The sequence below is a fragment of the Miniopterus natalensis genome, chromosome 1 (assembly GCF_054644295.1).
Source record: "Miniopterus natalensis isolate mMinNat1 chromosome 1, mMinNat1.hap1, whole genome shotgun sequence".
NCBI classification, from domain to species: domain Eukaryota; kingdom Metazoa; phylum Chordata; class Mammalia; order Chiroptera; family Miniopteridae; genus Miniopterus; species Miniopterus natalensis.
The window spans coordinates 18,746,455-18,771,166 of NC_142081.1; the positions used below are offsets into that span (position 1 = coordinate 18,746,455).

The following is a 24,712-nucleotide window of genomic DNA, read 5'->3' on the forward strand; positions in this document are numbered from 1 at the left end:
CCATAGTTCTGTGCATTCCTCGGTTCCTTGCTGATCCCCTTTGCCTACCTCACTGTACTGGAGCTGTCCAAGTCCCTCCCGGCAGCACTGCTCAGTGCTGCCCTCCTCATCTTTGGTAAGTTGTCTTATACCACGTTTCTTGGGAACCTGACTGCTGCACTATGAATGTAGCTAGAAATCAACATGTTCAAAGATCTGTCTATGGGTCAAGTTCTTAAGTAACTTTAGGACTGAGTAAATATATCACTGATCTTATTTTATTCACTAGTAACATATGTATATTTGTATGTAGCAAGTCTTTACATTATTGGAAGGGAGAGTTGGCATAGATGATCCCTAGTTGCCCACATTTGAGTTTAGATTAGATAAGATAAATTTGTGTGTGTGCGTGTTTGTGTGTGTGTGTGAGAGAGAGAAACAGGCTTACAATTTGAATTTTGCTTCTCTTAGGTTACTGTCAAGATTAGTTTGTACTCCTTAAACTAACTTTAGCTGAATGTAAGGGCAGATGTCTCAGAAGTAGCTCAGTAGCAGGGGCTAGCAAAATGGGAACTTACATTTTCTGTGGATAATCCCCATGTAGATAAATGAGAGCTGATTCATAGAAATTGATCCTGTTGCTAGCCTTGCTCTTCCGAAAGTGAATTCATGACCTTATAGAGCTTAACATTTAAAGAAACCCAGACCACTTTAGGTGGGTATTTTATGGGCGATTCTGGCCTTGTTTTGTTAGATATGTTGCAAGATTATAGGCCTCTTTGTAGCAGATTGGTGGCTTTTTCCTTGTGTCTTTAATTTCCCTTTCAGTTATTCATTCAGTCATTTATTCATTTTTTCATTCAACTATTTTTAAAGCATCTCCTCTGTGCTAGGCCACTTTTCTTGGCTTCAGAGGATGAGACACTCTATCTTGGAGCTTACTCACTAGTGGGGCAGACAGTAAATACCGAAGTCTATAATGAAACATCATCCTAAGCAATAAGTGCAATGCAGAGAATAGAGTAGGGTAAAGAGTAGAGTCACGGGGAGTTTTAGGTAGGGTGGTCAGTGAAGAGCTCCCTGAGGAGGTGGCCTTGAGCAGAGACATGAGGGAAGCAAAAGATTAAGCCATGCAGATATGTGAGGGAAGAGTGTTCAGGCAGAGGGAACAGCATGTGTGAGTGTCCTGGTAGATTCAAGGAACAGCCAGAAGGCCAGTGGGGCCAGAGTGAAGTAAGGCAGGGGGTTGGGAGAGGAGGTTGGATAGTCAGGGAGACCGGGCGGACTTCGGCAGTGTCATGAGGGGTTGGTTAGTCTGAGCGAGAAGGAAAGACATTGGAGAGTTTAAGCGGGAGCATGATGTGATGGAGTTTGTTTCAAAAAATGGCTTTGGCACCTGGATGTAAAATGTACTTCATGTAAAACGGTAAGTCCCTGTGCTAGTTGTAGTCGTTTGTGGCTGCATAAGCAAGGGGGCAGAACTCCCTTTTTGATCGTGGAGGTGAGCAAGAGCCCTCGTCTCAGCACTGCCCTATCAAATGAATGGCATGATCCCTCCTTGGGTCAAGGGCCTGGAAGCGGTGGGAGATACTGTTTATTTTATTTTAATCCTCACCCAAGGATATTTTTCCATTGCCTTTCAGAGAGAGTGGGAGGGAGGGAGGACGGGAGAGAAACATCAGTGTGAGAGAGACTCATCAACTGGTTGACTCCTGCACGTGCCCCAACTTGTTGGGGGGGGGGGGTGCTGCAGCTGAGGTACGTGCCCTTGATCAGAATTGAACCCGGGACCCTTCAGTCTGCAGGCCGACGCTCTAACCACTGAGCAAACTAGGGTGTGAGATACTGTTTTATGTCATTGGGCTTTGGTGTACCCCAAAGCTGTGGCTTTCCACCCCCTCCGATGACTCAGGGCCCATCTAGGCTTGACTGCATAAATGCTTATGTGCAGTTAAATGCAAGGGGGCTGTTCCTTGTTGCTGGAGTGCTGGCTCTCGGGCCCTCCCTGATCCCACCGTGTGGTCACTGAGCTCGTGTTCTTCAGACACAGGATGCCTCGCTCTGTCCCAGTACATTCTCCTGGACCCTGTCCTGATGTTCTTCATCATGGCCGCCATGCTGAGCATGGCCAAGCATGGCTCCTGTGCTGGCAGGTCAGAAACACCGTTGGGTGGGGGGGGGGGGGCGCGGGGAGGTCAGTGGCTGTGGCAGCTCCAGAATTCCTAAGATGGCCAGGGACAGGGTGGGTGCCTGGGGGGCTTGCGTGAAGCTGAGTTTAAGGCAAGCCAACTGTTTTAAAACTTAGGTTGCCCATTTTAGATCATAAAAGTAGATTTGAAAAAGTTTTCTATAGATACTTTTATTTTTGCTTTGCATAAGAGTAAGAAAATGTCAATTGCATTTTTCAAGAATGTTATCATCTTTACAGGGGGGGTGGACCTAGATAGGGGTTTGTGGATATTACGGAGGGGTCCTAATGCCTTCCCACCATCTTATGGGCCACCCCTTGGTGTAGGTGCTGGTTCGGAAGTCCCAGGACAACTCTGTCCTTCACATTCTCTATCCTAGAGGGGCGGGAACCAGAATAGATACTGCTTGGGAACTGCTTGTCTCCCTGCCCTCAGTGATTGTTACACCCAGCCCTGACCTAATGGTGGGTGTAGTGTATATAAAGGTTGGCTTGGGTGGTCGATAGCAGTCAAGAGGATCCCTGCTAAGTTCTAAAGCTGTTCTGGAGGGTCTGGTCTTCCCCCAGGGTAGTCTTTTCCAGATCATTCTTCTACCTCTGAGAGAGTAGAGTAGGTCATTCATTTTATTCAAACCAAAAGAGCTGGCTCTGCTGAGGCTTTTCCAGAAGTCAACTTGGTTTCACCATGGCAACGCTCATTAAATTATGTTATGCTAATAAAGCCTGACCCAGTAGTCACCAGCTCTTTCTGGCTTTCGGTTACCTTCTGTTTCTGCCATATTTACTTCTACCTGCCATTTCTTGAATGCATACTGTGTGCCAGGTACTGTGCTAGGAGCTGGAGGTACAGCAATACCTAGGTCTGGGCTGTTAAGAAGCTTTCGCTGTGGCAGGGGAGGCAGCCAGGTAAAGAGAAAATTGCAGCACAGTTTCCTAGGGCTATAAGTCCAGCAAACCTTGGGACTGACCTCCGGTTGGAACTGTGCTCCAGCGCTTGCTAGCTATATTAACCAGCCTCTCTGTGCTTTCATTTCCTCATGTGGAGGAAGGGATAACAAGGCTCCAGCTCGTGGGGCTAGCGAAGGTTAAAGAGTTAGTATGTGCGGAGTACTTGGAACCATGCCTGACACACAGTAAGCACTCAGTAAATGCTGGCTTTGACAAGGTCCAGAGGTGACACAGGAGAGGGCTTACTGAGTCCAGCGGCTTCTCTGGTTTCTCTTTGACTGCCACATGGTTGGTTATCACTGGAGAATGAGCCTCTTGCTCACTTTAAGGTCTGTACTTAGCCAGGAAAGCTGTGATCCCTCTCCACGGAAAAAGAGCCACCTCACTCTCACACTGTGCTCCCTGCAGTTTCAGGGTTTCACGGCCGTACTGTCCTTGAAGTCACACAGTCTCCTGAGGTTAGGAGCCCTCACATGGAGGGCAATGCACAGCCCCTCAGTCAGAGAACCTGTGCCCTTTCCCACTGCTGCGCTTGCTTTTGAGTTTGGTTCCAGCTGCCAAACGGAAGTCTGTGTCTTGTTGGTTTTCAGGCCCTTCTCTGCCCCCTGGTGGTTCTGGCTCAGCCTGACTGGCGTTAATCTGGCTGGTGCTTTGGGGGTCAAGTTCGTTGGCCTGTTCATCGTCCTGCATGTGGGGTGGAACACCGTATCAGACCTTTGGCACCTGTTTGGAGACCTCAGTCTTTCATTGGTGAGAACCCAAGTGCTTGTAGAAGTCTTTGCTCCCCGGTGTTGTTCAGCAGAGCCGGCAGCCTTTCTGCCTCTGCTGCAGGCGGGGAGTGGCTGTGTTCTGGACCAAGGTGCTGGATCATCTGCCCTCTGTATGCAGCAGGACAGCGGGGAATGGGAGACTAGAGAGGTGTAAAGGGAGAAGATAGACCCACATTCTTGGAATTCTCTTTTGGCATTTGTCTCTGCAATGTTTTTTTAAATGTTCTGCAAACTACCCAGCCAGGGGATTCTGTCTAGTTGGGCTCATGCCAGATATATGTCAGGCACTGACTGCAGGGAACCTTAGGTGAAATGGTCAGGGGGACTTTCTGAACTCACAGCTTTCTTTTCTTGACCGAGGGTTTCTAGATTTGGAAGCCAATAAGGGCCTTTAGGATTTATTACAATATTATTTATTAAGGGCTGATTCTGTGCAAAATGTCTTACCTTCATTATCTCATTTTCTTTTCATAACAATCCTATGCAGTAGGTTGTTATTACCCACTCTTTACAAATGAGGAAATTGAGACCTAGAGAGGTAATGACGTTCCCCAGGTCATACAGGTAATCAGAGGCAGATCTTAGGGTTCAAACTGAGGGGAGGCAGACTCCAGGCCTGAACTATTTTACTATAATGCTGCTCCATTACCTCTGAACCAAGGTTCATTTATTCATTCAGAAAATACAGAGAGGCTGTCCACTAAGTGTGAGACAATATGCAGAGAATAAAACAAAGATCCCTGCCCTCTAGAGACAACGGAGAGAGAAGTAAGTGAACAGGCTATTACAGTTCAGCCAACAAGTGAGAGCACAGAGTAGGGCATAAACCCAGTCTCGGGTGATGCAGGAGGGCTTCGGGGAAGACGTGGAGGCCTGACGTCAAAGTAAGGAGCAGTCATCCATGTGGTGGATGGGAAGTACAGGAAGCGAGTACAGGAAGCGTGGGGAGCGTGCAAGGGGTCAGCGTGACTGGGTGTAGGGGGACTGATGAGCGACGATGCTGAAGATGCGTCAGTGCTTTGCTGGTGGTGGAGTGACAGCCTGGGGTCCAGGGTGAGGGCCTGCACGGGCAGCAGAAGGCTGGCTCCGGCTCCATCCCTGACATTGTTTCGGTGGTGTGGTGTTCCTACGGGAAGGCTTAGGGTTTCCACAGAGTCTGTCTTTACGGCTGTTAGGTTTTCAGTTTTTTTGTGACTGTCACATACATAAAAACATGTAACGCACTTCCAAGGAATAAGGACTAACCAAGCCGCACATACCCCACACCGCTGTGTTCGCAGGTGACCGTGGGGAAACACCTGGCTGCGCGCGTCCTGTGCCTCATAGTGCTGCCGCTGGCTCTCTACGTGGCCATTTACGCTGTTCACTTCGCGGTCCTGAATCAAAGGTAACAGAGCCTTTCCCTCCTCGCTCTGCTCCTCCCCCTGCCTCTAAGCCCATGGATGGGCCCTGTGATTTCCTGGGCCCGTGGCTGGGACGAGAGGAGGGGGACCCAGGGTGTTTTCCTGTTTGTTGTCTCCTATGTTCTATCTTTGGGTGTCCAAAGTGCTCAGAAAGGCCAACACTCTTAGTAAAGAATTTCCTAACAGCCCCTTATCCCTAAACAGAGTCCCTTGTGCTTAACAGGCGTGGGCCACCATAAGGTGTGCAGTGGGGTGAGAATAATAACAACACCAGCAGCAGCTCCCACTTAGAGTAGCTACTGCGTATCAGGAACTACGTTCAGCTTTTGTACCCATTATCTCATTTAATCACAATCAGTTTTGAGTTCTGTGAATCCCCGATTTATAAACGAGGAGCTGAGGTTAAGCGGGGTTAGGTATCTTTCAAAGGCCACCTAGCTAGTAAGGGGCTGAGTCAGGGTTCGGACCCCTGTTCCTCCCCCTCCGCCCATGTCCGTCTCATGACACCTCACTGCCACTCATCATCCTCCTTCTAAACTGGCTGAGCAGAGTTCTTTCCAGGGCTCCTGGGAAGTTATGATTTCACTCCATTAACTTGGCTCTCTGTGCCTCCTCTCCCGCAGTGGTCCTGGTGATGGCTTCTTCAGTTCTGCTTTCCAGGCCCGGCTCTTAGGAAACACCCTTCACAACGCTTCTATCCCTGAGTGTGAGTGTCTCCTGGCCCTTTCAAAGGACAGACGGGTTTTCTGGGGGTTGAATTAGAAAAGACGGGCATGATAGCTTGAGTTATTTTAGCCTGTAGATGACAAGGTGGGAGAAAGATCTAGTTATTTCTAGTATGAGTACTCGAGAGGGAGTTGGGACACAGGAAGTGCAGAGGTAGACGTCCTAAGCAGCAAACTCTTTGACACTAAAGAGAAACTTATCCATTGTGGCCGTGAAAACATCCAAGCCAGCTCTGTTGGAAGGCCAACCAGAGAGACTCTGATGAAAGAACAAGGACCTTCGGGTCACTGGCAAGTTTCCACCGCGGTGTGCTGTGACTCACATGCATTGACCTAGTCACAGGTGGTGACTGAGCGAGTGCTGGCCACATCGGAGGTTGTAGGCGGATGCCCTCCAGAGTGTAGAGTCTGGTGTAGAGGATCTCTGCATGATAGGACTGTATGTGTCAAGTACATAAAGAGGGAACACAGAGCTATAGGGATCGAAGGGTGCGAGAGATCACTTCTGCTGGGGATTGAAGGAGATTGGAGGTACGTAGAGTGAGTGGCCTTGGAGTCAGGCCCTGTAAGGATGGGTCGATTTCAACAGGCGGAGAAGGAAGAGAAGGTATATTGGGCAGAAGGGACAGTATGATCAGGGCCAAGGACAGGGCACAGATTATATGCAGAAAAATATTGGAAGATAGGTTGAAAAGATTGGGCCAGATTATGAGGGTTTGAAGCACCTGGATGAGGTGTTTGACTTCATTAAACAGGTATTGGAGACCCAGTGGAGGTGTTTGGGCAGGGAAGAGGCCAGGAAGGCTGTGCCGTAGGGAGATGACACTGGTGGCAAAGTATGGATGGCAAGGGAGAAGATGGGATTGGAGGCCAGAGATGCCTCTGGGAAGCTGCTGCAGGCATTGAGCTGGGCATGGCAGTAGCAGCCACAGAGGTAAGGCAAACGAGCGTAGACAAGGAGATTGGGCATGGAAAGGGAGGAACAAGATATCACTACGGACTTGAGCCCAGATGGCTGTTTCCTGGAGGCAGGGACTCTGTCTTTTAGTCCCTCCGCTGCCTTGCACAGTGCCTAGAACACAGTGGGCCCTCCAACAACTTGGAAAGTGAGAAATAGGAAAGCAGGTAAAGAAGTTGGTTTGGAAAGGCGGATACTGAGTTCTCCATCAGAGAGGTTGACTTTGAGATGCTTGGGGACATCGTGCACTGGGGCCAGCGGGCTCGGGGCTGAAGCTTTCAAAGGTGGCATCAGCCAGGTACAGGGTGATTGATGCTGTGGCAGTGGCTGTGGCCACGAGGGGACAGTGAGATGAGGAAGAAGATGAGGCCACGAGGAAGGCAGGGGGGACCCAGGGAAGGAGGCCGTGGGGAGCTGTTCATGAGGGAGTCATGGGGCTGAGAAGGAGGAACAGATAGCATTTCAGAAAGCAAAGGTGGTCAGCAGTGGCAGGGCTGCGTGTGTGGCCTGCACTGAGAACCTAGAAAACGGACCTGCGGGTTAGCATTTCGTATGCGTCATTTATAAAGCCTAGCTCAGCTCTGATCTCTTCCATCAAGCTATCCTCTTAGTCCTTGGACGAGAATTCCTCCTGCCCTGCTCTGGGCTCCCACACGTCTCACACTGTCACACTTTGCTGGAGCACTTGCCCGTTGTCTTGTGCTCGTCAGTGCATGAAGCCATCTCCCCCCAAGACTGGACTCTCCGTGGCTGCAGCCAGGCCTGCCCACCTTTGGATCCAAGTGGAATTGGTACAGTCTGTTCACCAAGTGAATGGACAGAGGAAGACAGGAGTGGGCCATCTCTGGTGGAGTGAGACCTGTTTCATTGGAGTGGGGAATGTCAGGGATTGAGAAAAGAGGGGCAGTAAAAAGGAAGTGAAGCTGCTCAGTAACCCAGGGCCTGCAAGAGGAGGGGATGCTCTGTGGTTTACTCTGTTTTTTGCTTTTGTATTTTTTAAAATTCAGAGTAAAAAAAATCCCAAATACCATTAAACAGTTACTTCATATGGTACTAGATTCAGAAGCACAAAAGTCGGACGAGTCTATTATATCTTGGGGAACATTCAGGATAACGACATAAAATGCTTCTTCCTTTATTGCATTGAATGTATGTCAGACCTTGACTGAAGGACAAATGGGTCTGATCTTTTGCTATTACAAACAGTGCTTTAGTAACATTGTTACTACCCAGCTTCTTCTGAAGTCCTTAGGAGGAAGGGGAGGAGAGGGCACCCCTTAGGGAACCCCCTTTGACCCTATAGGAGTGAGAAGGCAGCTGTGCACCCTGCCTTAGGTGGTCCTGGGCCTAGTGGTGTGTGTAAGAGTTTCAGTGAGCCCTGTGGCTTGGGAGGCCCCTCCCAGTCAGGGGCAGCTTCTAGCACTGCTGCTCACCCCCTCCACTGCCTGCCTTCCTCCCAGACCTGGCCTTCGGCTCTGTGATCACAGTGAAGAACCTGCGGATGGCCATTGGCTACCTCCACTCCCACAGACACCTCTACCCCGAGGGCATTGGTGCCCGTCAGCAGCAGGTCAGTGAGCGTCTAGTGTGCTTGTGTTGTAGCAGCGCCAAACTGTCTGCAGGCCTGAACCCGCCACTCCCTTCCTGCCTCCCATCCTTTGCCTGTGCCGTTTCCCCTGCTTTTCTGGAACATTCTTCCTCCTCCTGAACCCTCTTTCTCTTTCCTCTGGCTAACTCCAGCTTCTTTAGGCTTCGGTTTAGGTGTTCCCCTCTGACCACCATGACCCATCTTTACCTAGTACTGGATTAGGTGCTGGGGCCGGGGATTGGACCTACAACGTGGTACATGCCCTTGACCAGGAATTGAGCCCGCAACCCTTTCATGTGTGGGTCAATGCTCTAACTACTGAACCACACCTGCAGGGCTTACTTACTTTTTAAAACACACTAAATCCTCTTTGCGTACCAGAGACTGTGTTACAGAAGGTATCATGGTTCTTCCTTCTTGTGGGAAAAGTCCTCTAAGTGCAGAAGGAAGGAGAGAATCTCACTTGCCAGTGCTACCTCTGAGTCCTGTTGGGAAACTTGGCTCCTCGGGTTGGTGGCTGGGGTTTCTGAAAGGCTTAAGCAATGTTGGTTTGTTACTGATTGTCCTGTGGCTGGTTGTGCTGATAATGATGGCATTCTCCCTCTCCCCTTCTCCCCCCTCCCCCCACTCTCACCCAGGTTACCACCTATCTGCACAAGGACTACAACAACCTGTGGATTATCAAGAAACAGAATGCAGACTCAGGTAATGTGGTGGGGAACTGATGATCCTGGTGTTATTACTTACTCTGAGCCCTCCTCAACATTTCTCATGCCCTCAAAAGAAGGGTATAGGGCGGGCTTTCCCAAGCATTCTTTGATAACATCTTTACTCTCTCAGCCTTTCAACAATTATTTATTGAGCACCTACTGTGTTTGAAGTGCTGTTGTCGGCCTAGGGGATTAGCAGTGAGCAAGACAGATAAGATCTGTCCTTAGAGCTGTCATTTTGAAGCTAGAGATTAGGGCCAAGGCTCAGACTTGTTCCAGAGGATTACCTGGACATGCCACCGGGGCTGGTGAATAGTCCCAACTGGGGCACATGGTAGCTGCTCTCATTTCTAATCTGGAACAAGCATTGCAGACCCTGGCATATGGTGCAGCTCAGGTTGTCTTGTTATGAGGAGTGTTGCTGCCTACTGGTCATCCATGGACTGGGCCAGTCAGTTGGAGATCTGAGGGCCTGCCAGCCCTGTGGCTGGCCTGTCTAGGCTGGCAGCTGGTACCTCACTCAGAGCCTGCTGATCTGCCTTTGCCTGGCCAGGCAAAGCTGCTCTGAGGCACACCTGCCGGGCTCATAGGGCTTTCTGACATGGGCTGTGCCTGGATCTTTTTTTGGTCAGATAGCTACCTGTAGGCTGTGCCTTCTGCTGCAGTTGTGAGAGAACAGAGGGCGTCTCTCACCGCCTGAGCCCCTGCAGATTGTCCTATGCTGCAGGCGTTCTCTGTGGCACCCCAGTAAAAAACACCTTGCTCAGCCTGCCTTGAGTCAGCTGCTCCTGAACCTTTGTGGGGAGGTGGCATATGCTCAGCTAAATTCACTTTCTTAGTTCCCTTCCCCACCCCCTCTTCTTGCCGTGGTTTTTGGATTAGAATGTGGCATACACATTCACTGTCTTTGCATCCTACTCCTCAGTAATATAACTATGACACTCTTGGGCAGGGTCTATGTCTTGGTTCAACAGGCCACACTTAAGTGCTCTATCACAGTGAGGTGTTAGGAGGGAGACCAGCTTTACTTCAAAAGCCATATAGGCACAGGCCGGATCTTTGCACATCCCTGGTCTTTTATTCCAGTAGGTTAAAGTAGCTGCATCTCAACCAAGCAGCTAAGGATTTGTGTGAAGGCAGACAGCTACAAGCTCTGCAGGAAGCAGGACCTGTATGGACTGAGGTCTTTGAGTTCTCGATGGCTGTAAATGTTGCCCCCCTAAAATTTATATGAAATAAAACTTCCCTCCCCATTGACTTTTTTGATTTGTCATTTTGCTGATTAATCTTTTAAATTTAAAGAGACCTTAAAAGCCCAGCCGGTGTGGCTCAGTGGTTGAGCATCGACCTATGATCCAGGAGATCACGGTTCATTTCCCGGTCAGGACACATGCCCAGGTTGCAGACTCGATCCCCAGTGGGGGGCATGCAGGAGGCAGCCGATCAATGACTCTCTCATCATTGATGTTTCTATCTCTCTCCGTTTCCCTTCCTGTCTCTGAAATCAATAAGGATATATTTTAAATAAATAAATAAATAGACTTTAAAAGCCCACATAGATGATGTCCACTTCTATGTGGGCATCTCTATGGTTGAGTTCCCTGATTCTTTTGAGAGCCAGTGATTTTTGCTGGTAAATTTGTCTTTCTGACCTTGAGTGGTAGTGTCTCGCTGTTTGGGACAGAAACTTGCGAGGATTCTTCTGTGTTGCTGTGATTACTGCTGATTCCTTTTCCATTGTCATCACCTTTCTAGATCCTGATCAGTTTTGACTTCTAGATGATACAGTTAACTCCTGAGCAACATGGGACTTAGGGGCGCTGGCCTCCCGCACAGTCAGAAATCTATGTATAACATTTGACTTCCCAAAAACGTAACTACTAATAGCCTACTATTGACTAGAAGCTCACCAATAACATAAACAGTTGGTTAACACATATGTTCTATGTTATATACTGTATTCTTAGAGTCAAGTAAGCTAGAGAAAAGAAAATGTTATTAAGAAAATCATAAGAGAAAATACATTTACAGTATTTATTGAAAAAAATCCATGTAGCCCGGCCAGGCGTGGCTCAGCGGTTGAGGGTCGACCTAGGGTCCAGGAGATCGGGGTTCGATTCCCGGTCAGGGCACACGCCCGGGTTGCGGGCTCGATCTCCAGTCGGGGACGTGCAGGATGCAGCCGATCAATGACTCTCTAATCATTAATGTTTCTATCTCTCTCCCTCTCCTTTCCTCTCTGAAATCAATAAAGATCTATTTAAAAAAAAAAAATCCATGTATAAGTGGACCTGCACAGTTTAAACCTGTATTGTTCAGGGGTCAACTATAGTCCCATTTTGTCATCATTTCATCATTTTCTTCACCTCTCACTTAGCAAGTATATTGCCAGGGACAAGATAATCACTGGCAAAATTTTCAGGGTTTAACATTTGATTTTTGAGGAGAGCTGGGGAAATGGTAATTTCCATGGAATTAATTTCTGGAAGACTATATTTTTACTACTAAAAGAAAAATCTTAGTACTACTTGGCTTCCCAGCTTAAAAATCTTCCAGTGGGGGCTTCAGTGCTAGATAAGTCTGGCCCCTCTGTTCACACACTCACCTATCCCCACTCTTCTTCTTGCTCGCCCACCTTAAGCACAGGAAACCATCAAATGAGTTTTGTTCTTCCATACCTCTATGCCTTTCCCCTACCATTTGCCAGGCAAAATTCTTCCTCTCCGTTAAGAGTCTTTTCAAACATTATCTTTGGGACACCCTTCTCTAGTCCTCTGAAGCAGCGGGGGCCTTTCTCTCTGGTCTCACAGCACCCTGATAGCACCTCTAGCACATGGCACATACTGTAACTCTACCAGGAGGCCCTCAATCAATCTGGCCTAATGAGTGAATGGTTCCAGGTACCAATGCTTGTTTCTTCTCGGCAGATCCCCTAGACCCTTCATTCCCAGTGGAGTTCGTAAGACATGGAGACATCATTCGACTAGAACATAAAGAGTGAGTAAGCTTGCTATTTGGGATAAATGAGTGTATGGGCACCAAAGGTAGGGAGTTCTTTTAAAGCCGGAAATAAAGAGAAGTCAGGTTGGACGAGGCTTTAGGGAATGGAACAAGGCTGCTGTGGGAGGAGGGTTGACTGTTTTAGGAAGGTTGATGAAATAAGCAGACCAGCCGTTGCCTGCCTCTTTTGGCTTTGGGGAGCTTTGAAGTTTGAACGTATCTTTGAGTTGCCCTTTTCTTAGAGGACAAAAGAAAAAATTTCAGTTGCCCAGAACTGCTTCCTAAGTGGTTACCTTTAGAAAGATGTAAGAGCCTGGTTCCAAGAATATGGCAAGCTAGTTTATTTAACCAGTGTTCTCATTGAAAATGACTAATACGAAAGCTGGAATATAAATATAAAACTGGCAATGGGAGTAGAAAGAGCAGATGGGAGGGGGGGTTTACTATCTCAGGCATATGTAGATCTCATATGTTAATTTTCTTCTCCCCATACTGCAGGCTAAGGGCTTCAAAGCCACCAAGTGTGTTGTCACTACCCCCACCCCCACCCTCCACCTGAAGTTCGCTCCTTTCTTGGCACACAGTCCAGTACTCCTACCATTTGTCCCTCCTGGTTTGGACAATTCTCCAATTCTCTAGATATTTCTTGAGAGTAAATAGGCACGAAGTTTCTGATATGTTGAATTTCATAGATTTTTTTTTTTTATCCTAACAGGTGACTCATAAGTGTCCTTGGTTAAAGAAGAAACAGTACACTTCTCTTTTCTTCAAGATAATGGCACTTCTCTCTTTAACTTCTAGGACTTCTCGGAACTTGCACAGTCACTATCATGAGGCCCCCCTGACCCGGAAGCACTACCAGGTCACTGGCTATGGCATAGTAAGTGAGCAACTGGAGTGTGCCCAGCCTGGCTCGGGGCCATATGGTGGAACACATCCTCCCCAGAATTCTGGCATGTTCCTAAGGATTGGAGGCTGCTGCACAGGGACTCTGAGCATTTGGAGACTTTTTCGCTAGGCTTGCTATGGGAAAAGCAGCCTATGAAATCTATTGGTCTCCATATTTCTCCTCCCATAATAACCACGCCATTTTTATGTTCTGACACTTAATAAATGTCAAATATGAATATTATTTGGGTCCCTTTTAAAATCACATTGGACAAAGAAGCCACAGATCCACAGTGTGACCCCAGATGATTATGTATGTTTATCCTTTGCCGGGTCCCAAATTTCTATCTTCCTTGTTTTTAAGGATGACTTCCCTGGTCTGTAGAGGGGTGTTAACCACATTGCTTTTGGGTGTTTACTACCTTGGGGTGATGCAGTTCACAGAGGAAGCTCAATGAGTACTTACTTATGGCTTGGGCAGTAATTTGAAAACAAAAACAGCCAGTGAGTAACTAGATTTATGACTGTCGTTTATGTTTCCCTCCAGGGGCTTTGGTGCGTCAGTAAAAATTCCGGGTTTATAAACAGTTTTCCAGCCCTCTCTGTTTGCTTATCCCAGTGTGTGCTAGAGCCAAGACTCTGAACTTCACCCTTTTCTTGTGGGCATCTCCTGAGGAGAATTAGACATGACTGTCTTAATTTCCAAAGTAAAATGTCCAGGCCAGACCTTTCTGGCTTAGATGAGTGAGTGTCCAGATGGCCAAAGTCATGGATGCAAATGGCCCAAATCGATTTCTGTTGGCTCAGGGTGATGTCTTGAGTTTGGTTTAAGGGCAGAACCATCTATTTAGAATTTAAACTCTTGTCCTATGAAGTGAAGGATTGGGCATCAGGTTCCAGGAGTTATACTACCTTTCTCGTTTAGAATAGTGAATGCTGGAGCAGTGTCCGTCACTTGGAATATTTCTGGGGCCCTCTTGTTCCCTTTCCTACCTCTATCATTGTGGTCAATTTAGTCTTCGACCTTTGTAACATGGTGGCATCTGAAATGTCATCTCTAAAGTCATCTTACTTTCTTTGTATTTTTTTCCTTGACTTATGCGGCAGAATGGAACAGGGGACTCAAATGATTTCTGGCGGATTGAGGTTATAAACAGAAAATTTGGAAACCGGATCAAAGTGCTGAGAAGTCAAATTCGCTTAATTCATCTGGTCACAGGCTGTGTCCTGGGTTCCTCGGGAAAGGTTCTGCCCAAGTGGTGAGTTTTGGGGGTTTTGATGTTATAACCCAGGCTCATGCTTTTCTTTGTACTCTGCAAATATTCCAGAAGCTTCCGTCTCCCAGTTGTCAGTGTTAACCTATGGTTGCTTATTTTTAGTGGTAGATGAAGGGAGAAAAGGCATCAGGTGCGTTATAGAGCACCAAGTTCCTCTAGTGTTTTATGTGCTCTGATAATTGAGTGTACATGTACAAACGTTTATACTTTCTGAATCTATATGTCTCTCTAAAATGGGAATACTATATGCTAAAATATTCCTAGGATAGTTCAAGTTTGAAAAAAGCATGGCCACTGTGTTGAAAAGAGAGCGCTCTGTGGATTTAAGGGCATTCGACCACGCTACTCTGGTGAGTTGCAGGTCTTCTGAGAGACACCTGTGACTGCTTTTCACAGGGGCTGGGAGCAGTTGGAAGTTACTTGCACTCCATACCTAAAGGAAACCCTCAACTCCATCTGGAACGTGGAGGACCATATCAATCCCAAATGTGAGTGAGGTCACCTCCTGGGCTGGCTCTGAAGAGAAACATTGATAAGTAACTCTTATCTTAGAAAAGTAAACCTTTATAGACTCTGCTGCCGCTTTATCTTATTGTCTCCACTTTGTCCCTTTAAAACCTAATCTTTTCAGATGAGTTGTCTCAATAGGTAGCTCCTTTTCCTTCCCATCCACTTAAACATTCTCTCCTTGAAATGACCAGTGACCTCACTTGAGGCCGGAGCTAGTTGCCTTTCGCTGGATCGCACTCATTTCCCTTGCCTTTCGCTGGATTGCACCCTTTTCCTTGGCACATGTAGTGCAGGTCCATCTATCTCGCCTCCTTCTGGGCTCTTCTGTCGCCTGCACCATGGGCACCTCCCTACCCTCAAGGCTTAGAGTAGGCTGGTGCTTTCCCTCTATGCCTCTGTATAGAGCTCCTCCCCTTCCACATCCAGGCAACACGTTTACAGAAAGTGACAGTCACAGTCCTTGATCTGGGCCCCATATATTTTCTCCCAGGTTCCAATTTGACATTTCCACCTAGTGTCATCTTCAAATCAGTGAGTCTTTGGATTCATTGCCTGTTCTCTTAGACTACCCCCTTCTTAGTTCTGCTTGATTTCTCCTCTCCCTGCTTCCCATTTTATTCTTTTTACCACCTTCGTATTTCTCAGATGAGTGCTTCATACAAGCTGAATGAGCAGTCAAGAATTGGGCCAAGCTTTCTTCCATCTACTCAACACTTTCGCCTACTTGGTTGTCAGCTTGTCAGGAAAGCTGCACTCAGACTCTGGCAGCCGTGTGGATACCGTAGACAGCTGTGAGAACGTGTGACAATGGTTTTCTACTTTGTCATTTCTTTTTCTAGTGCCGAACATCAGCCTGGACGTGCTGCGGCCCAGTTTTCCTGAGATCTTGCTGGAGTCCCACATGGTGATGATACGGGTATGATGGCCCCCTCCCATGTGGTGGCTTCTCTGAGAGCTCTGAGCCATCCACAGATTCGAATCACAGATCAGTAGGCATGGTATAGACCCGCTGCCCCCTTGTGGTGGACTTTGAAAGTGTCTTCACTTACTGCTTGAGTTGGTCTTCAAAGGCATTTCTGTTTATCACAGAATGATGATGGTGATGAAGATGATGATAATAGTGATGATACCAGTGAAAACTTATGTAACTTTTATGTGCCAGGTGCTACTCTAAGCACTATACATGTATTAACTCATTTAATACTTATTACAGTCCTATGGAGATTATTGTTCCTGGGTTACAGAGGAGGGATTTGAGGCACAGAGAGATTATGACCTTGCCTAGAGTCACACAGCTAAATGTAAGAGGTAGATCCAGGCTTCAAAGCCAGGCTGGCAGGCTCTCAGAGCCAGTGCTAGTTATACTACCGTCCTCTGCCTCAAAGTGATTCTCTAGTCTGTTCAAGTGGCAGAGCCCCTGAAAGCCAGCATGTTCTTGGTTGAAGATCACGAGACATTGGTAGCTCTTTCCCTCATATGAAGTTATGATCAATTAGCATGAATAGCTAATTCAAGTGTGTGGTTTACTGCAGCGTAAAATCCCAGCCATGAACCACTCATATTCACTGACGAACTGTTTGGGGGCATGGCTGATTCTTTTTAAGGTTTTCTAAGGTTCATTGTGCTCTGTATCATTAGTAGCTGACAGCACTTGTAGCACCAAAGGTTTAAAAACAATTGAGAGAGGAAATCCTTAAATTGAGAAATTCTCTCCACTAGCTTAAATTTCCCTGTGGTTGGAGGAACCCTGCTGCAGTGTTGATGTTTAGGGGGAAACCCTTTGCTCTGGTTTAGGGAGAACCAGTATTCTGTCGGAACAATGTTTAAGAATCACTGTGTCTCAACCCCAGGGTTGCAGAGAGGTATAGCAGCTGTTATTTCCCCCTGGTGAGCCACTGTCAAGTGGACTTTCTGGAAGTGATTATGGAAGCAGTATCAGTAAATACAGTTGACTTAAGTCACCAGATTAAATTTAAAAATTTAAATTGTGTCATTTCGGCACATTGGCAGGTGATGAGTTGACAGCAAGCAATCTCTGGGTCACTTCTTCTCTGACTCGATGCTTGTAGTTGTCACTGTGGCCTGATGACACAGCTCTTTTGAATATGTGCCTGTCAGTCAAGGAATCATTCTGGGTCTGGGTAGAATTTTAAGACTAAGTCTAAATAGTCTAATTTCTTCTTTCATTATCTAAGAGGTAGAGTCCAAGAAGAAAAGGGACATAGGGGACCTTTCCTACTCATCTTATGTAGAGTCAGGACAGGGAGAGAGAGACCAAAATAGTCCAGACCACAGAAAGTGCAGGGGAGAGGGATTTTCCACCAGCCTAGTAGAAGACCGGGCCTTGGTGGGGAAGGCCACCTTCCTGGTGAGGCTACTGGAACAAGCCTGCTCTAGGTTTTAAGCATAGAGAACAGTGTACAAATGCATATGCCTATAATGGTTACAGATTTATTTTTTCCTTCCTTCCACTTGGTTTAGTAAAGGAGCCGGATTTCTCAGAGTTTAATGTAGTGAATAGGAGGCCGTTGGCTTATTATAGCTCTGGCTGGAATCCCTGCGTTTGGGACTGGACTGAACTGGACTGGACTGAAGAAATTGATTCCCTTAGCAGATGCCCTGGGGTCCAGAGTGATTTGTTCTTCATTCTGAGGCCCTTCACATGGCCATAGTGGTTCAGGGGCTGTGTGGCTGGGCCCTTTGACCCTGGAAGAGCAACCCAACTATCATGTGGAGGCCTGCAAATGATTCCCAACCCCTCAAGTAGGTGGATTAGCAAGGCACTGGGTGCTGGCTCACTGAACCAAACTTTCTGGATCTTTCTTGGGCTAGACCAGTGGTTCTCAAGAGAGGGTGATTTTGCCTCCCAGGGGATATTTGGCAATGCTGAGGGGTACGGCTGCTTTTGGCATCTAGTGGGCAGAGGCCAGGGATGCTAAACATCCTACACTGCACAAGACAACCCCACACCAAAGACTTCTCCAGCCCTAAATGGCAGAAGTGCCGAGGTGGACAAAGCCTGACCTAACCCAGAGCACCCAACTCCTCCTCTGGGAAACGCCTTCTCAGTGGGTCCTGATGATGAGGCTGATGCAGTCCTGGTGGGTAGCATGCAGGATCCTGACCCTTTTCCTCCTGTTTTAGCAAAGGCCATGTTTTGCCATGTAGACACAGGTGTAGGAGATTTTTGCTACTGATTAAAGGTGCTAAGTCTGGGTCCCTCGGGCTAAGTGCATTCTCAGCCAGAGTCGTATCACTTCCAGTGGGTAAAATAGGTTCTTGGAAGGCAAAACCCCCTGAACTTTTTCATGTATAAAGCACGGGTATTCATATAGTATATAAACAGATTTACATTATAGCTATGGTATCACAATGTCATGGTGAAGGCATTTAGGGAAAAAATGCCTAAAAAATATGGGAGCGGCAGTAATTTAAAAAGTTGAGAACACTGGTCTGAAGTAAAAATTTTGAAGTCCAGGAACTCCTCAGCGTTCCTGGGTTTGTTTGAAATGGGCCTTTCAAGTCAGCCCTGATTGTATATGCCCCTCCTCACCCTCTTGACACCTGCCCTTGGCCTGCAAGATGGGTCCATGTTTTGTGCCCCTAGGAAACAGATTCCTTGTTCCTCTCTCTGTCAAGCAGAAAGGGTCTGATTGGACTGTCTCAGGTGGGAGTTGGAGGCTTGCCTGTTGCAAGAAGTAAGGCAGTTGTCATAGGCAGGTGGGCAGTGACCGAGAGCAAGCACCTGGTTCTTCCTGCAAGGGAGAGAGAGGAGAGAGGGTTTCCCCTGACCCTCAGTCAATACCAGAGAACCTGGGCCGCACACCTCTGTCAGCCTACTTCATCTGCCTTGACCAGCTTTTCTTTGCCATTTTCCTGCAGGGGAACAGTGGCCTCAAACCCAAGGACAATGAATTCACGTCCAAACCCTGGCACTGGCCTATCAACTACCAGGTAGGGCCTGAGGCCAGAGCTCCTCCCAGGAAATGGAGCCAAGAAAGAGACCATGGAGACTTGGTAGAGGTGGGGTGTGCCAGGGTGACAGGGCAAGGCCTCACTGCCTGGCATGGGGTGGCTGGAGATGGGGCTCTGTGTTCTGCCCTGACTCTGACCCAGCCTTCCCAGAGAGCTCACATCTGAGCCTCCTGCCCAGGCTCCCTGTCTGTGAAAGGTGACCAGTCCCCTCCCCCTGGAATGCGTGTAGCAGGGATGAGCCGCGCCCCAGACAAGCAGCGTGTCCTCTGCTCTGCAGGGCCTGCGCTTCTCCGGAGTCAATGACACGGACTTCCGTGTGTATCTGCTCGGCAACCCGGTGAGTGCCTGCACATGCTCAGTTTGGACCCTCAGGCCAGCCCATGAGAGCTGCAACTTTCTTCTCACCCTCCTGTTCTCATCTCCATGCAGGTGGTTTGGTGGCTGAACCTGTTGAGCATTGCCCTTTACCTCCTCTCAGGGAGCATCATTGCTGTCGCTGTGCAGAGAGGGGCACATCTGCCTGCGGAGGTTGCAGGTCAGGTCCTCTGGCCTCTCCCTCCCCGACCTGGCAGCTATCAGGGTGCCTGCAGTGGCGGGGAGGCCTGCCTGTTGGTGGGCCACTCCTTCCCTTCTCCTTTGCTTTTTACAGTGTGTGGACACCAAATGCCTGGTGCTGTGTTAAACACTACACCCTCCCAGCAGTTCTTGGGTTGGGGGCTATCACCCCATTCTGTGGGCTTGGAAACTAAGGCACAGAGGTTAAGAAACATGTCCCAGGACATGCTGGTAACTGATAGAACTGAGGTTTAGACCCCAGCAGCCTGATTTCAGAGTCTTCACTTGTAACCTCTGTGCTCTGACAGAGCTCCCCATCTTTTCTCTTTTGCCCCCTCCTTGTTCCATGGCTCTGTCCTCTAGTGGGGAGAGAGGAGCCCCCAGGGCACAGTCTGTGGGTTCCCATCCTAGTATTATTCCGATAGCTTTAGCTGCCAGGCCACGGACCACAGCATCTGAGATAGTCACACGGGCTGCTTTGGCCTCTGCAGCTCCCTATCTGAACAGCCGGAATCCCAGACTCCCTTCTAGTGCAGCTCCACCCTCCCTGACCTCACCTCTGCCCTGTCTGCTGCTGCAAAGATTTGTGTGGCAGCAGAGATGTGGGGAATGGAGGTGAGGGGAAGCTGTCTGTGGGGTGTGCAGGATTTTGGTTTCTTTAGAAGCTGTGCCGCCTCCTGCTGGTGTTTGGTGCCCCTGCCGTAGGTGCTGAGGCCTCACTGGGCTGGGTGGGTAGTGAGCAGGGCTCTTGAGAGTCAGCTGCTCATCTCCGCCAGCTGCTGGAGTGTTGTTTGGCTTGGTCCAGGTGAGGTAAGGAAGGCCAAGTTGGGTGACGTGGCACATAGCAAGGAAGGGGCAGAGCTGGACTGGAGCCCGGGATCTGTGCCCCTCCCTGCCTGCTGACTGGGGCTGTGCTCCTTGGGCCCAGGGCTGTCCCAGGTGCTGCTGCGAGGAGGTGGGCAGCTGCTGCTTGGCTGGGCGCTCCACTACTTCCCGTTCTTCCTGATGGGCCGGGTCCTCTACTTCCACCACTACTTCCCAGCCATGCTCTTCTCCAGCATGCTGACAGGTCAGCACTGCCCACCTGGCTGGGTGATGAGGGTGGGATCGGGCAGAGGAGGAGGCCACTGTGGAGCAGCAGTGCTGAGAGGGCATCTCTGTGACCCCGAGCCATCCTCCAACAGGCTGTGCAGAGTTCTGTTCTTTCCACTAGGCGTTCTGTGGGACACTCTCCTTAGGCTCTGTGCCTGCAGCCTGGCTCCCTCTTCTCTGGCCAGTGTCGTCCATGTCGGGGGAGTCCTGAGCCTGCTCCTGGGAATTGCCTACAGGTGAGCATCCCCTGCACCTTGCACTGCTGCTCCCCGGCCCCACCCTGATGCCTCAGCCCTGGATGCATTTTAGAATCGCCTGGGGTGCTTTCCAGCCTGCTGGTGCCAGGGCGCCCTATCTCCAGACCTTTGACTCACTTGAGGCCAGTTTTGGGCCCTGTCAGTCACAATTTCCAAAGCTCCCTAGGTGACCCTAATGTGCAGCCAATAGGAGAAACATGGGCTCACTCTTTACATACTTTCCTTATGCCAGTGGTTTCCAGCTTTTCTCTTACCAGCACACCTGGGGGGCACCCCCCTTTAGTGGCTTCCTCCTGGAGTAGCACTCAGTGGGGTGAGGGAGAGGGTGGGTCCAGGGGTATGGGGTCTGGTGTGGCTCAGAATAACTGGAAGGAGGGTATTGTTGGAAAGTCATCCTCCTCTCCCCACTTTGTGAGTCTCACAGATCCTCTCTTGAGAGTCATTGGCTTGTAAGGGCCAGGGGGCAACATGAAAACATGAACAAGGAATGGTGACCTGTGACCTAAGAGCACTTTCACGTTTTAACAAACACTCTGGACCAAACAGCCCATGAGCAGACCCCTGGACTGGTCTCTCTCCTGTCACTAAGTCAGCATCTACTAAGCTCTCAGGTTCCAGTGTGCCCGAGGGCTAACTCAGGCAGACATGGGGACAAGAGGGAATGGGTCTTAAAGGTGGAGAAGATCTGATGAGCTCCAGCAGGAGGAGCTGCATTTCAAAGATCTGTAGGGCTGCTGGCCTCGGGGGAGGCACCGGGATGCCAACTGCCTCCCTTTGATTCTCTCTCACAGCTTCTACCTCTTCCACCCTCTGGCTTACGGGATGGTTGGTCCCCTAGCCCAGGATCCCCAAAGTCCAATGGCAGGACTAAGATGGATGGAATCATGGGACTTTTGAAGCTACTGCAAGGACTCTAGCCTCAGTCCAGGAACTTCCTGGGGGCAGCCAGCTGTGGTGCCAGTCCCTGTACCCTCCCAGCTGTGGAGGAAGATTCCCGAGGATCCTGAGGAATTCTGTCACCTGGCAGGACCAGACTCTAGGAGCAGACCTGGAATTTAACTCAACACTAGAAAGAGCCCCGGCTCTGTCTGCAGATTCAACCGCCTGGGATGGCTCAGCACCGAGGATGTCTCTTAGGCTGCTTCCTCACGTGTGCCACATAAGGAAGGATAAGTGTGCGAGAGAGTGGGTGGGAGTGCGGGATTTAGGGCACATTTGTCCAGATTCCGGTGGAATATAGACTGTGACTGCAGACAGCTGAGTGTCATAAACTCTAAGAGATAGTCCAGGGTTACAGTAGTATTTTTTGATATTTTTTCACACTGGATTTGGTTTGTAAGAGCCAGCAACAATCCTCTGACCTCCAAGGGGGCTGAGAGCTCTGGCCCCACCTTGGACATCAGCAACAGCAGAGCAGATGAGACTGGCAGAGCTGTGCTACTCTCCTCACAAACAAGTATGGCCAAGCACCCCTGAGCTAGAGGCCGGCCTCAGCTGCTTCCTGGCGTGGCTGCTGCTGGCTAGTCTCCTAGGTGGCAGCAGGTGGCTGGACTTCGTGCCTGCACTGTTCACAAAGCACTGGCTGCAGAGCCAGGCAGTTGAGGATTCACCAGCCCTTGGCTGGCCTTCCTTGGCCCTTGGTTTCCTGCTTTCTGAGAATGTCACACAATGAGATCGGTGTGAGGAATGGTGTCCTACCCTTGGCTGCTCTGTGTTCCTGGGCCCTGGGGGCCAGAGGCGGTTTCTTGCTGCCCATCCTTCCCTATTCCTCCAGCTGGCAGCTGGGAGAGCCACTGTGCCCCTTAGTTAGCAGTCGAGGCAGATGTGTGGCAGGGCAGGTGTCTATATGGTACTGGGCTGGGTTCTCAGTGTCACTCACTAAGTGTTCCTTATTTTTACTTCTCAAGTCCTCCCCTGCTGATACCTTCTTTCACTCCATTTCATTTCCCTTTCTCTGTATCATCAATCTCTTTTCCCCCTAAGACCCAGAGTACCTAGAAATGCATTAAAGCTTCTCCTCTCTATCACTTTGAAGCCCAAGCAGGAAGCTCAGAGCTGTTCCTTTCACTTCCTCCCCAAATGAAAGGGATTAAGAAAACCCTTGGGTCACAACTGAACCAACCCAGGGCCAGCCTTCCGCCTGCCCCCCCTCCTTCCAGTGCATGACAGGGTATTTATTTTGTCTCAGAGGACTGTGATGCTTCAAGGCTAATGTCGAATCTGCCACACTCCATCTTCCCTCCTCTGTAGCCCCTACCAACTCTGACAGGGTCAGAGCTCTTGAGAGCATCTTTGGAGGCGGTTGCCACGGAGACTGGAAATTGGTCCTGGGGACAGGCTGTGCTACCTACTGGGTGATGGGGAGGGAAGCTTCTGGCCATGCTTGGATGTTCAGACCAACCATCATTAATGTTAATAGAGGAAATACAGCAACATCAAAAGCAAGGCAGGTTTGTTAATTAGATCTGGGGCCTGATGACCTCCCTCTCCCAGGGCTACAGCCCTTTTGACTTCCCCCAGCAGGAAGCGCTGCCTGTATGCTGAGTCTGGGCTGCTTGCTTAATTGCATTTCTGGAAGGGAAGGAGAACAGGATGGAGAAACCTCTACTCACCCTTTCCACCCTACCTCTGCCTCCCTTCCTTCCCATAGGTGGAGTTGGTAGCTTCTGAGCTGGGTGGGGGCAGCCATCTGGGTGGGCTCTCCTGGAGGTAGAATGCAGGAATCTGTGCTTGGCTCCTAGCAAAGAACAATGGCCCACAGTGACAACCAGGAGGTGGCTGATGTTCCCTGTGCCTTGTATTTCCTAATAGGAACTTGTTGGAGGGGAGGAGCTCTGAAGGAGCCAGAGGGCAGCCACTCTGAGTGCGGGTGAGGAAGGAGGAACCTCAGGCAACTCCCTGCCCATCTCTCCTGCTAATTTGGCTACATTGGGGCCAAAGGGTTCCTCTGTCTCTTCCATTGCTTTCCAAGGATGGGAGAAGGAGACTTGTCTGCTCACTCCCTCTTCTCCTTGCCCAGACTGGTAGATGCTTCTCTGGGGACAAGGCCACTGGCTTGATGCAGCTTCAAGTGCTTAGAAGTTCTGTTGTTGGAACATGCTGGGGAGAGGGGCTCCTGGGTGGTGCTTTGAATGTGGCCTCCAGCCCCCAGGAATTGTCAGAAATGTGACAAATCCTGCAAACTTGCGGGTGGAGGAGGAAGACATTGTTAGTCAGCCCAAGCTCCAGCCAACTTCTTGAGCCACATTTTATATATATATAAATAAAGTTTCCACAGATAATTGGAGGCCACTGACTTTTGTAATAAATGGCTCTTATTTTGAATGCCATTGTTCTTGTTGTACCTAATTGAATCTGACTCGCCCTCAGGCTCCCGGAAAGAGAAGAATGTTTTGCGTGCAAGAACCATTCTGTTGTCTGTCTGAGGCCATTCTAATTCCAGCAGGGGCCCTGGGCTGGGCAGGTGAGCCTGATTTTACCTCAGGGAGCATTTGGGCCCCACCATGTATGAGGTTACTTGAGTAATATTGGTTATTTTGTTTTAAACTTATTCCAAAATAAGTAGGAAGCTGGACCTTTTTTCTCTGTTTACTGCCCACACAAGTACAGAAGGAACTGAGAGAGAGTAGCAGTTGTCATCTTCTGAGACAGCTGAGTGGCCCAGCATTGTACAACTTCCATTCTGCCTCCACCTTGACAGGAGTGGTGTTAAGGGTCCAAAGTAGGTAAGAGCTGACTGTGTTGGACAGCAGGTGGGGGAGTAGCACTGCACTGTGGAACTGGGGGCTTCTGGGCTAACTGACCACCTTCCTCTTAGGACCAAGAGTGGCTGCAGGCGGGGGAGGGAGGGGTCATACAGAGCTTCAGGTTAGAAAAGGACAGGACACTT

At 49.2% G+C, this 24,712-nt stretch overlaps 1 protein-coding gene across 1 annotated transcript in view; it reads left to right on the top strand.

The window, feature by feature from the left end:
- Positions 1 to 24,430, top strand: part of POMT2 (protein O-mannosyltransferase 2) — a 34,309-nt gene extending 9,879 nt beyond the window's left edge. Inside the window, exons 4-21 of the mRNA XM_016220266.2 lie at positions 7 to 115; positions 2,024 to 2,132; positions 3,706 to 3,865; positions 5,166 to 5,272; positions 5,912 to 5,994; positions 8,432 to 8,541; positions 9,198 to 9,264; positions 12,197 to 12,266; positions 13,071 to 13,149; positions 14,265 to 14,416; positions 14,831 to 14,922; positions 15,784 to 15,860; positions 18,827 to 18,898; positions 19,197 to 19,256; positions 19,349 to 19,454; positions 20,403 to 20,543; positions 20,688 to 20,802; positions 21,615 to 24,430. Coding sequence (XP_016075752.1) covers positions 7 to 115; positions 2,024 to 2,132; positions 3,706 to 3,865; positions 5,166 to 5,272; positions 5,912 to 5,994; positions 8,432 to 8,541; positions 9,198 to 9,264; positions 12,197 to 12,266; positions 13,071 to 13,149; positions 14,265 to 14,416; positions 14,831 to 14,922; positions 15,784 to 15,860; positions 18,827 to 18,898; positions 19,197 to 19,256; positions 19,349 to 19,454; positions 20,403 to 20,543; positions 20,688 to 20,802; positions 21,615 to 21,720 — 1,815 coding nt within the window. The 3' untranslated portion in view covers positions 21,721 to 24,430. The remainder of the gene's footprint in view (positions 1 to 6; positions 116 to 2,023; positions 2,133 to 3,705; positions 3,866 to 5,165; positions 5,273 to 5,911; positions 5,995 to 8,431; positions 8,542 to 9,197; positions 9,265 to 12,196; positions 12,267 to 13,070; positions 13,150 to 14,264; positions 14,417 to 14,830; positions 14,923 to 15,783; positions 15,861 to 18,826; positions 18,899 to 19,196; positions 19,257 to 19,348; positions 19,455 to 20,402; positions 20,544 to 20,687; positions 20,803 to 21,614) is intronic.
- Positions 24,431 to 24,712: the final 282 nt, after the last annotated feature.